At 43.4% G+C, this 11,847-nt stretch overlaps 3 protein-coding genes across 3 annotated transcripts; 2 read left to right on the top strand and 1 right to left on the bottom strand.

The window, feature by feature from the left end:
• Positions 1-7: 7 nt before the first annotated feature.
• Positions 8-1,898, top strand: LOC145709958 (GTPase RhebL1-like). Its single transcript, XM_081787641.1, has 5 exons — positions 8-138; positions 182-299; positions 340-450; positions 499-641; positions 684-1,898. Exons 1-5 carry the CDS (start codon positions 49-51, stop codon positions 810-812), a joined length of 591 nt encoding a protein of 196 aa, XP_081643767.1. The 5' UTR covers positions 8-48; the 3' UTR covers positions 813-1,898.
• A 1,802-nt stretch (positions 1,899-3,700) lies between these two features.
• LOC145707021 (S-adenosylhomocysteine hydrolase-like protein 1) lies at positions 3,701-8,537 on the top strand. Its single transcript, XM_081784495.1, has 13 exons — positions 3,701-4,290; positions 5,938-6,049; positions 6,127-6,250; positions 6,725-6,834; positions 6,875-6,977; positions 7,036-7,227; positions 7,270-7,479; positions 7,538-7,745; positions 7,790-7,836; positions 7,888-7,987; positions 8,033-8,170; positions 8,214-8,341; positions 8,380-8,537. Exons 1-13 carry the CDS (start codon positions 4,196-4,198, stop codon positions 8,505-8,507), a joined length of 1,695 nt encoding a protein of 564 aa, XP_081640621.1. The 5' UTR covers positions 3,701-4,195; the 3' UTR covers positions 8,508-8,537.
• A 42-nt stretch (positions 8,538-8,579) lies between these two features.
• Positions 8,580-11,764, bottom strand: LOC145707006 (uncharacterized). Its single transcript, XM_081784479.1, has 4 exons — positions 11,433-11,764; positions 10,045-11,370; positions 9,756-10,003; positions 8,580-9,655 (listed from the first exon to the last, which is right to left on the bottom strand). Exons 2-4 carry the CDS (start codon positions 11,366-11,368, stop codon positions 9,206-9,208), a joined length of 2,022 nt encoding a protein of 673 aa, XP_081640605.1. The 5' UTR covers positions 11,369-11,370; positions 11,433-11,764; the 3' UTR covers positions 8,580-9,205.
• Positions 11,765-11,847: the final 83 nt, after the last annotated feature.

Genomic DNA, 11,847 nt, shown 5'->3' with positions numbered 1-11,847 from the left:
ACCATTTAGAGACAACTAATCGGCCAAAAGTCTTCCTAATCTTTTCCCATGGACGATATTGACGGAGTGGTGAGAAAAGACTATCGAATTCTTATTCTGGGTAATCGCTGCGTTGGTAAAACCTGTCTTGTTAATCAGGTACTTCAACAAAAACTAGCTGTGACTCTTACTGTCAATATAGCTCTGCTACGAGAGGTTTGTCGAGCGCTACCGACCCACCATCGACACGCCATACAAGTACAACCTCAACGTCAGCAACACCATCTATGAGCTGGACATACTTGACAGTGCTGGAATGGGTAAGCAAAAAACCATCAACAGAGCTGTAATTGAGTCTAGACGAATACTCCTTCATTCCAGAAGACTTCAGCGCCAATGTTTACGATGCGTTCGTCTTCGTTTACGCGATAGACAACTTGGAAAGCTTCAACATCGTCAAACAAATAAAAGGTAAAGCTTAGATATGGCGAGGGCGTGATTTAATATTTGTGTGTTCAGACAAGTTGGAGCAAAAACGCGGCGCTTCCCTGGCCTCCTCCCAGAAAGCCGTTATCCTCGTCGGAAACAAAACAGACTTGAACGGAAACCGGCAGGTCACTGAACAAGAAGGACAGCAGATTGCTAGATCTTGGAATGCACAGGTAACCTCGCACGATTTTGAACAATGCTAATGGCTTATTTAGTTTCTCGAAGTCAGCGCGAAGGAGGGCACCAAAGTCAAATCAGTCTTCGAAGGCACGGTGAAGAAGATTGAGGCGCTTATCAACGGCACTGGTCGAGAAGCCAAGGAGAAAAAGTGCGTCATTTCATAAACTTATTGATATTATTTCCCCACTACCATTGCTTCCCTTCAAGTCAAATAAATTCTTAAAAATTAACATTCGACTGCAGTCTAAATGACTAACGCCTCGTTTCAATGATATTATTAAAAGAAGCAAGTTAACCCTGGTGCTGTCTCTGTGCTCGCCCTATTAAGCGAAGCTTGAATGGAATGTAAATTGTACACTCTTCGTTTATTTCAATTTTATACGATAATTCTTGTTCGATTTTTGCAAAGCTTCGAAATTCGAATATTTCCAATTGGTTAGTATTAGCAAAGGATGTTTAACCAAGCTCACTTTCCGTTAAATCTTGTGGCTAATTTATAGGAAACTTTAGAATTTCAATACGGATGATTAGGGTTTCTCACGGGAATTTCAAAGTTATGCTATATTTCTGAAATTCACACTGTAGACTAAATTTGACCCGCTGATTCCAAAATACCGAAATCAGAAATCCCCGGATTCCAGCATCGAACCACCTGATTTTGTCACCTTGAGCAAAGAGGTTCGGACTGCTCCCCGGGCGCTCTGTAAATAAGCGCGCGCCCAGGCCCTTCCGATTAGTTAACCCTCAGTTTGAGTATCTGCTGAATGTTGCTGAATTCTGAATTTTTGAGAGATAAGTGATAAAGGTCTATTATCAATCATATCTCAAAATCAGAGGTGTATTTTGGTGTACTCCGGGAGAAAAGTAAGAAAATTTGTGCAAAAAGTGATTTTTCGGCATAATTTGACATTTTTATAGAATAAAAATTCGATATTTGGAATCTGCGACCTTTAATTAGTACCGTGGGCGAGAGATATCACGACGGAGTCTGAGGGCCCGGGCCGGGGTTTTGAATATTTCGCGCACATTCAAGTATTTTCCCATGGCTGATGGAGGACTTTTATCTGGTGGAAGACCCCATTGATGGAAGAAAGGTCTAACCTAGGCTATTTAAGATAAATTAATCTTTAACTAATAAATAGATAATAATTTTGAAAAATCTTGATCATGTGACTCTTGGAGGACCCCTGGAGGACCTTTTCTGGTGGAAGACCGGCCTTCATGGAAGACCCTTAAAATTCAGCCCCGTTCCATGATTTTTAAATTTAAGGGGCTTGACGGCCCTTCGGGCCGTTTCAGCCCCGTTCCATGATTTTTAAATTTAAGGGCTTGACGGCCCTTCGGGCCGTTTCAGCCCCGTTCCATGATTTTTAAATTTAAGGGCTTGACGGCCCTTCGGGCCGTTTCAGCCCCGTTCCATGATTTTTAAATTTAAGGGCTTGACGGCCCTTCGGGCCGTTTCAGCCCCGTTCCATGATTTTTAAATTTAAGGGGCTTGACGGCCCTTCGGGCCGTTTCAGCCCCGTTCCATGATTTTAAATTTAAGGGCTTGACGGCCCTTCGGGCCGTTTCAGCCCCGTTCCATGATTTTTAAATTTAAGGGCTTGACGGCCCTTCGGGCCGTTTCAGCCCCGTTCCATGATTTTTAAATTTAAGGGGCTTGACGGCCCTTCGGGCCGTTTCAGCCCCGTTCCATGATTTTAAATTTAAGGGGCTTGACGGCCCTTCGGGCCGTTTCAGCCCCGTTCCATGATTTTTAAATTTAAGGGGCTTGACGGCCCTTCGGGCCGTTTCAGCCCCGTTCCATGATTTTTAAATTTAAGGGGCTTGACGGCCCTTCGGGCCGTTTCAGCCCCGTTCCATGATTTTTAAATTTAAGGGCTTGACGGCCCTTCGGGCCGTTTCAGCCCCGTTCCATGATTTTTAAATTTAAGGGGCTTGACGGCCCTTCGGGCCGTTTCAGCCCCGTTCCATGATTTTTAAATTTAAGGGGCTTGACGGCCCTTCGGGCCGTTTCAGCCCCGTTCCATGATTTTTAAATTTAAGGGCTTGACGGCCCTTCGGGCCGTTTCAGCCCCGTTCCATGATTTTTAAATTTAAGGGGCTTGACGGCCCTTCGGGCCGTTTCAGCCCCGTTCCATGATTTTTAAATTTAAGGGGCTTGACGGCCCTTCGGGCCGTTTCAGCCCCGTTCCATGATTTTTAAATTTAAGGGGCTTGACGGCCCTTCGGGCCGTTTCAGCCCCGTTCCATGATTTTTAAATTTAAGGGGCTTGACGGCCCTTCGGGCCGTTTCAGCCCCGTTCCATGATTTTTAAATTTAAGGGGCTTGACGGCCCTTCGGGCCGTTTCAGCCCCGTTCCATGATTTTTAAATTTAAGGGGCTTGACGGCCCTTCGGGCCGTTTCAGCCCCGTTCCATGATTTTTAAATTTAAGGGCTTGACGGCCCTTCGGGCCGTTTCAGCCCCGTTCCATGATTTTTAAATTTAAGGGGCTTGACGGCCCTTCGGGCCGTTTCAGCCCCGTTCCATGATTTTTAAATTTAAGGGGCTTGACGGCCCTTCGGGCCGTTTCAGCCCCGTTCCATGATTTTTAAATTTAAGGGCTTGACGGCCCTTCGGGCCGTTTCAGCCCCGTTCCATGATTTTTAAATTTAAGGGCTTGACGGCCCTTCGGGCCGTTTCAGCCCCGTTCCATGATTTTTAAATTTAAGGGGCTTGACGGCCCTTCGGGCCGTTTCAGCCCCGTTCCATGATTTTTAAATTTAAGGGGCTTGACGGCCCTTCGGGCCGTTTCAGCCCCGTTCCATGATTTTTAAATTTAAGGGGCTTGACGGCCCTTCGGGCCGTTTCAGCCCCGTTCCATGATTTTTAAATTTAAGGGCTTGACGGCCCTTCGGGCCGTTTCAGCCCCGTTCCATGATTTTTAAATTTAAGGGGCTTGACGGCCCTTCGGGCCGTTTCAGCCCCGTTCCATGATTTTAAATTTAAGGGCTTGACGGCCCTTCGGGCCGTTTCAGCCCCGTTCCATGATTTTTAAATTTAAGGGGCTTGACGGCCCTTCGGGCCGTTTCAGCCCCGTTCCATGATTTTTAAATTTAAGGGGCTTGACGGCCCTTCGGGCCGTTTCAGCCCCGTTCCATGATTTTTAAATTTAAGGGGCTTGACGGCCCTTCGGGCCGTTTCAGCCCCGTTCCATGATTTTTAAATTTAAGGGGCTTGACAATGGCTGGGAACTCTGAGGTGATCAATCTCAGTCCCCAACCCCGCCCACACCCATCGTTTTTAAAATTCAAATTGACAAAGTTTTCAATAATGTTATGGTTTTGAATTTATTTTTTCAATCTAAAGATTTCCTTTTATTATTATTTACAAATTATTATTATTAAGTTTATTCATTATTATTAAAACAAAATCAAAGTTATAATAATTGAAGGAAGAAGAAGTTTCTTAGGTCAGTTATTGAGAGAGGTGAATTGTGAAAAATGTTTCTAGACGGGGGGTTGTTGTTGTTCTTCGCGGAGGACCCACTCCCACGTGGCGCAAGATGCGCGCCAAAAAGAGCAAAAAGATTGGGACGAGAAAAACACGCGCAAATGCCCCAATCTATTTCGCCCTCCGTCGTGAAATCTCTCGCCCACGGTACGTTTGATAATTTAAATTTTCATTTTTGATAAAAAGTAAGAGTTCGATTTTGGCGGTGGAAGGCCCGGAGCGCGCCGCGCCGTTCCCGTGAAAAACCCTACGGATGATTTTCGAAAAATTTTTCAGGCCAAAAATAACTTTTTAACTGTTAGTGCCATCTTCACCGCCGTCTCAAACCGAGTCGAACGGTATATGTATCTCTTGAAAATTCTAGAGTTTCGGGTACTTCCGGTCAAATTTACGAAATTCTAGTATTCCACTGCCGTTTTTGATACAGATATGGTACTATGGCATATAGCATATCAAAATGACCGCTAGGACGTGAGGAGTGCAGGGGTTTCAAAAATAAGTACTTTTGCAAAGAAAAGTACCTAAAAATAATTATTTTGTGATTTTTAGCACTAAAAATATCAATTATTATTTTTCGGGCAGAAAGCAGATGGATAATCAAGTTTTATCTCTTATAAATAAATCTACAAAGAAAACTACATTTAAATCGAAAATTTCTTGAAATTTGATATTTTTAGTGCTAAAAATCACAAAATAATTTTTTAGGTACTTTTCTTTGCAAAAGTACTTATTTTTGAAACCCCTGCACTCCTCACGTCCTAGCGGTCATTTTGATATGCTATATGCCATAGTACCATATCTGTATCAAAAACGGCAGTGGAATACTAGAATTTCGTAAATTTGACCGGAAGTACCCGAAACTCTAGAATTTTCAAGAGATACATATACCGTTCGACTCGGTTTGAGACGGCGGTGAAGATGGCACTAACAGTTAAAAAGTGATTTTTGGCCTGAAAACATTTTTCGAAACTTATCTACGCTCAGGATGTTGCTCTTTCTAACAATAACTGTTTGACTCACTGTTTTACCGTGACTATACTTGCCTTATTAAGCTAATCTAAACAAAAGAATCCTGGCCAACACATATCCAAAATTAAAGCTGTTTGCCCGCACCGGCGCCTCGCTCCTTCTTTTTCAAACGAGTCTATTTTTGAAATTTTGGAATGATCTCGTTTTGAGGTTTTAAATTCCTATTATAACACTAAATCTTCCACAGTTTCTCGGAGTCTGTTCAAGCGTGCACTTTTCTTTCACGTTCATTCAAAAATGTTCAAATGCCTTCGAGAAAAACAATAAAATTTTCGAAAATTCCACTCTGCGAGTCTTCCTCCTCCTGTTCGGGGAAGAGGTTGAATTGAGTTTTTATTGCAGGCAATCATTGAGCTTCAGTAATTAACTTAGCAATCGACAACCAGAATCTGGTCAAGATTCGGTTTTAGCGAAAAAGCTATTAACGCTAATTCTGATATTCTTATTAATCAATTATAGAAAAGGGCAAAAAATATAACCAAGTAGCCCTAGAACGCCTTTTGTTTTTGTAAAAGTTGAAAACAAAAAAGAGTTAGATTTCAATAAGAGTTCTCTTTCTTACGCGGTGGAGTAAATTTTAAGGTAAAGAAATAATCGCGAGGCTATTAGAAATTGATTAGGGAAAAGGGAGAGCAAGCATCAGGTCTTGGAGTCGATAAATGAGTAATTTAATTCCCCTGATAGATACAGCCCGCTTTCAATTTTTCGTATTTCAGTTCAACCCGACATTGCCCAGAAACTGACACTTGTTAAATTTTATATCAGCAAGAACAAGATACTCATGCAGAACACACAGGAAGCTAACCAAATGACAGAAGGGCAGAAGAGTCAGACTGCACGCACGGCTTCAAGAGGACTAGAACCTAGATGCGTTCCCGTAAGTATATATTCTCAATAATTACTCGCGATGATTATTTGCCGCCTTGAAAAAGTCTCACTGTAGTATAACTATAGGCGGCGTTCCACCAACTTCCTTCAGGAGATCATCCCGTGCCGGTGAAATCTCGACGACAGAGAAACGGACGGGCCAGATCGCGAAGTGACTCTAACTCGTCGAATGAGTCCTTATCAACATCAAGTAATGAACCGATTAATGTTTTACCCTTTTACTCGTCCTGCGGTGCTTTGAGAGCTGGCCAGTACCAAAAACGGTTTCATCCCCGCCGGGCACGGGCAAAAAATAACCGCATATTCTTGAGTACTGAACTTACATAGCAATAGACCTTTTTAAAAATGTCGAAGTCGATGATGGGCGAAGATATAAAACGTCAGGAAAGAGATTAATTTTCATCGCGAAGCTCAAGAAAGCGGATTAATTAATCACAAAAGAAAATTATTGACCCGATTGTTCGACGAACTTCGTCAGAACACCACAGCCACAGTTCGAAATACTTTTTAAATCGGTAAACTACGTGTTTAGCGAACTGTCATAGGCGGCCCAGTTTAACCGTGCTTGGCGATGGGGGACTGGTTAGCATTCCTTCCAGAGATTCCGACAGTAAATGACGAGAGCACTGTCTATGATAGGGAAACGCGAATCTTACTCATTTAGGTTCTTATTCGGACTCTGACTCGGAGGACGAGCTCAGTCCAAAGGAGAAGCAGCAGGTTACAGTCAATGGCTTCAGCGATTTCTGCGTGCGAAATATTAAATATAGCCAGGTACTTTTCCGTGCCAGATCACATCCTTAACAACCTTTAGATCGGCCGACGAGAAATAGAAATCGCGGAACAAGAAATGCCCGCCTTGATGTCTCTTCGAAAAAGAGCGGCTGGAGACAAGCCGCTCAATGGCGCTAGAATAGGCCAGGTTTTTAAATAAGTTAATTTCTTTCTAAAATAAACACAATTAACCCTGAAAAGTTGGCTGCACTCATGTGACTGCCCAGGCAGCTGTTCTTGTCGAAACTCTGATAGAACTTGGAGCTCAAGTTCGTTGGTGTGCATGCAACATCTTTTCCACGCAAAATGAAGTCGCAGCCGCTCTTGCAGAAGCTGGAATTCCTATTTTCGCATGGAAAGGAGAAGGCGAGGAAGAGTTCTGGTGGTGCATAGGTTCGATTTTTTATATTTTCATCTTATTCATGCGTTTTAAAGAGAAATGTGTGGCAAACTCAAGCTGGGAGCCCAATTTGATTTTGGATGATGGCGGAGATGCCACTCATTTTATGCTGCGACATCATCCTCAGCTATTCAAGAAAATAATAGGAATAGTTGAAGAGTCTGTCACTGGTGTTCATCGTCTATATCAGCTTTCGAAGACGGGCAAACTTGTCGTACCCGCAATGAACGTAAATGACTCAGGAAGTTATATTTTATTCAAAAGAAGTGTCTTCCAATACTCTCAAATTTATAATTGCAATAGTGACAAAACAGAAATTTGACAATCTCTATTCATGTCGCGAAAGCATTCTTGATGGGCTGAAAAGAACGACTGACATCATGTTCGGCGGAAAGCAGATTTTGATCTGCGGATATGGCGAAGTCGGAAAAGGCTGCTCAGCTGCATTGAAGGGGATGGGCTCAGTTGTCTATGTTACAGAAATAGACCCCATCTGTGCGCTCCAAGCATGGTGAGTTGTAGTTTAAAAATAGCGTTTGATTAACCTCTTTCTAGCATGGATGGGTTCCGCGTTGTCACTGTTGACGAAGTTGTTTCTACAGGTGAGTCCTCTATGTCTTCACAGACGTTATAAAATTACCCTTTTTCTTTAGTCGACGTGTTTATTACTTGTACTGGGAACAGAAATGTGCTGACTCGTCCACTTATGGATAAGATGAAAAATGGTGCTGTTGTAGCGAACATGGGACACAGGTAAATTTCCCCAATTACGAATAAAATATGATTTTCAATTTTCAGTAATACAGAGATAGAAGTCGCCGCGTTGAAAACGTCTGATTTGGTTTGGGAAAACATTCGAAGTCAAGTCGACCATATCATCTGGCCAGATGGAAAGCGGATTGTTTTGTTAGCCGAAGGACGGCTTCTTAATTATAGGTATATTTCATCATTATTCGTCATTGACCTCATCACTGATAAGCTGCTCCTCTGTGCCGAGTTTTGTACTCTCTGTGACTTCCTGCACACAAGCCTTGGCACTTATTGAAATGTTCAATGCTCCTAATGGACGATACAAGCATGACGTCTACCTTTTACCGAAGAAAATGGGTAGGTTTTGTTTTTTTACCCTGTTTCAAGTCTTTCAGACGAATACGTTGCTTCTCTTCATCTTCCCCAGTTCAATGCGCACCTGACTGAATTGAGCGATGAGCAAGCCAAATATCTTGGTCTGAACAAGTCTGGTCCCTTCAAGCCTGCATATTATCGATACTGATGTTATTTTCAAGTTGCAATAAATTAGCCTTTGAAATTGAGGAAGACTTGCAAGAAAACGAAACACGAAGGATTAAGAAAAGATAGGGTCGTATTTATTATTTTACAACTAGAAAAGACGCTCTGATTTGCTTCAGTGTAAAAAAACTCGAAAAGAATCCGAATGCGACGGGACGCAAGTTATTTTTATTCAAAATTACAAATTCTCTTAATCATCCTTGACTTTTAAGTCGCTGGTGTCGTCGTTGTTTTTATGATTTTTATCTTCGCAAAAATTTGCCGCTTCGGATCATTTGTTTAACTTTAAAAGCTACACAAAGTAAATCAAATTAAGTTTAGAGAAGTGATCCTGTGAGTAGCTGTCCAGTAATCAATCGAAATCATGGATGACTATTATTGTAATTGAAAGTGTTGAGTTCTAGCAAGAATTATTGCAGCGTTTGATTTTTAAGCAATTACGGGACAGTACACGCTGGATATTAAGGGTGCTCACCGCCTATGCGCTGGCCACGGAAACCGTCGTGGCCCAGTCGAGGATGAAAAGATGTCATTGCCTCGTTTGGTTTTTTATAAAATTTTGAAAAATTCAATTGGGACAATTTTTGTCAAAACGTAGCAAGCCACGCGGGTGTCAAGGAAAAATAAATTCACAAAGTGTACAGACAGAAAAATTTGAATGTGGGCCTATATGGCGCGGTATCATTCGTTTTGAACTTTGCTGAGCATCGTGGCGAGTATGCACTGTTTGACGCCTTTAGGTGTGCGCGGATCGTTGAACAGCGACCAGCATTCTATGCGAATTTTCTGCTTCACCGGCTCGGGCACGTTTTTTGAGGTGAGCACTTCTTGCACAAAAGGGTCGACCACTTCGTTGGGTCCACCAGGCGCACCGCCTTCGGTAGAAGAAGTGGAAACCGAGGGTGCAAGTGGAAGGGGTTCCATCTTCTTGTCATCTGGTGCTACTAAGGAGCCAGGAGTTATTTGCTCGTCTCTTTGGGTAATTTTCTTCCGCGCCGCCAACAATGATTGCTTGAAATCCGGTGCGGAACCAGACGGTGAGTTCTCCGTTGAGTTCTTGGCCGAGTTTTCGGCTCGAGCCATTTCCAAAAGCTCATTTATAAACGACGTTGATTGTTGTCGTTTCGATGCCTTAGATATAGTGATTGAAATTTTGCGTTAAAAAATTGTTCTGAATTAAACTTTAAAATAGACGTCATTCATGTCAAAATGAAAAAAAAACATAGTAAACCTTTGGTGATTTCCCGGAACGTGCCATCGCCTTTTCCAGTTTTTGACGCTCTCGCTCCGCATCCGCGATTTGCTTGGCGATTTGGGCGACTTTGGATTCTGAGCGCCGGGAGAGGGGAACTGGTTGGGAAAGATCTTCTTTTGGTTCAAGGTCAAGCGCCTGCTTGAGCTTCAAAATTTGACTGGGAGGCATGCACTCAACTTCCATCGAGTCAAATTCTGTTTGCTCCTGTATTTTTCTAGCAATTGCTACGATACAATGAGAACTCAATACTTTACTAGAATCATACCTTTGACCCCTAAAAGCGGCGAATCCTTGACTTCCAGCTGCTCTTGAATGTTTTTAGCGTTGTCGACATTTATGTTCAGTTCCGCCATTGTCGTTTCAAACTGCAATATCATGTCCTTCAGGCTTCCTGATCTGCTTATGTTGTCGAGTTCTTCGACCTTCTGGACTGCCTTCTTCCGGACTGGTCTGGCTTGATCTTCGTCGCCTCTCACGGTTTTCTTTCGCTTGAGAGTGCTCTTGCGTCGCTTCACTTTTTTATTGACATTTTCGTCTTGGACTTCTTTTTCGTCTTCTTCCTTGATGATTCCAAGCTCTTTTTTGTTCAGCTCAGTCATGTTCAGTTGCTTGAGTTCATTCTTGATTTCTTTATCTTCTGTGTCCTCATCGTAGGTCGAAGTCGATTCATAATCGCTAGATACAGAGTCAGATTGACTCGTGTAGAAGGACTCGTCGCTAGCTTCCGTGAAATCCTCATCAGAACAACTTGAAGCCACATAAACGCGATTTTTTGGGACCTCTAGCTCGACATTTTCGATTGCCGGCGGGTTTATGTCCAGCTGGTTTACCACTTTTTCCGCCCAGGCATGTATCTTTGATGGGCAGACTACTGCATCTGTTTGATGATTTTGAGCCACGTCGGACATCGCAGAGAGTGTCTTTTGATTCTGTAGCTTAGACTGTTCATGATCATGCTTTTCATTTGAGGAATCGGAAACATAGCCCGTCGATGTTGAGTCAGAGCCGTTTGTTCCGTCGTGTGACGCGTCGTGTGATTTGCGTCTTCCTTTGGGTTCCAGGTGGTTTGCCGAAAAGCGGGAGCCACGTCGACCGCCGCCAGTACTCTGGTCGTTTTTGTCAAGAGTCTGGGTGTGATCCCGCTCCCTGTCGGACCTACAGCTTGAGAATCCTTTACTCAGCGTGCGCAATATTTCGATGAAGATGCGGGAACTAGAACGCGCTCGCCGCGTCTTCGGAGCATTATTATCCTTGGTAGTTTTGCGACTGCGGCTCCGATTCTCTTGAAGCACTCGGCGAGCGTGCTCGTGATGGCTCACAGAACGCGATTTGCGAAAGACTGAGAGCATGCTGCCGGATTTGACGGAACTCCGTCTGTGTTGACTCGCATTTTGACATTTGGAGTTTGTTGAGCTACTTGCGCCTGAACTGACGCCAGAGCTGGAGACTGTCGACTTCGCTGAGGTGGAGGTGGTGCAGCCGAGCTCGTTCAAGTCGCTTGACGTCAACGTGAGCTTATTCGAGTGCGGCAGATTGAGCTCGCACTCCGCGACGGCGGCCCCTTGCCCGTTGCCGCCGAAGTCAGTCATTCCTTAAATAATATTTAGAACCGGCTATTTGTATTGACTGGATTGGGCGTTTGTGAAATTTTACCACGTGGAGACTCCACTAAAAACGGGAACTCGTCTGGATGCGCTTTGGAAGTGGTGTGTTTGGGATTGCTTGCGTCTTCGATCGTTGTTGATTTCAGTCTCGATTCGTCAGTTTCGCGTTGTTCAGTTAAATGGATTACGCATATCAATTTACGAAAAGAACTTAGAGACGGAAAAGAAAATTATGCCTGAGCAAATCAGAAAATCCATTTATCATTTGAATATGCGCAGGCGCACCTGCATATTCAGATTCGAATGAAATATAGCAATATTTGATTCAAACAAACGATTGATATGCGACTCGATAAAACTGGCAACTGAAACGCGTCGCGGACCCTCTATAATCAATTTTAAAATTCGGCCGGCATTTTAGACACTTTCGAGCGGTCGAAAATAATAATTTTGCAAGGCATACC

Source organism: Oikopleura dioica, chromosome XSR (assembly GCF_907165135.1).
Source record: "Oikopleura dioica chromosome XSR, OKI2018_I68_1.0, whole genome shotgun sequence".
Classification (NCBI taxonomy): Eukaryota; Metazoa; Chordata; class Appendicularia; order Copelata; family Oikopleuridae; genus Oikopleura; species Oikopleura dioica.
Note: the sequence above shows the minus strand (reverse complement) of the source record. Positions and strands in the feature narration are given on the sequence as shown.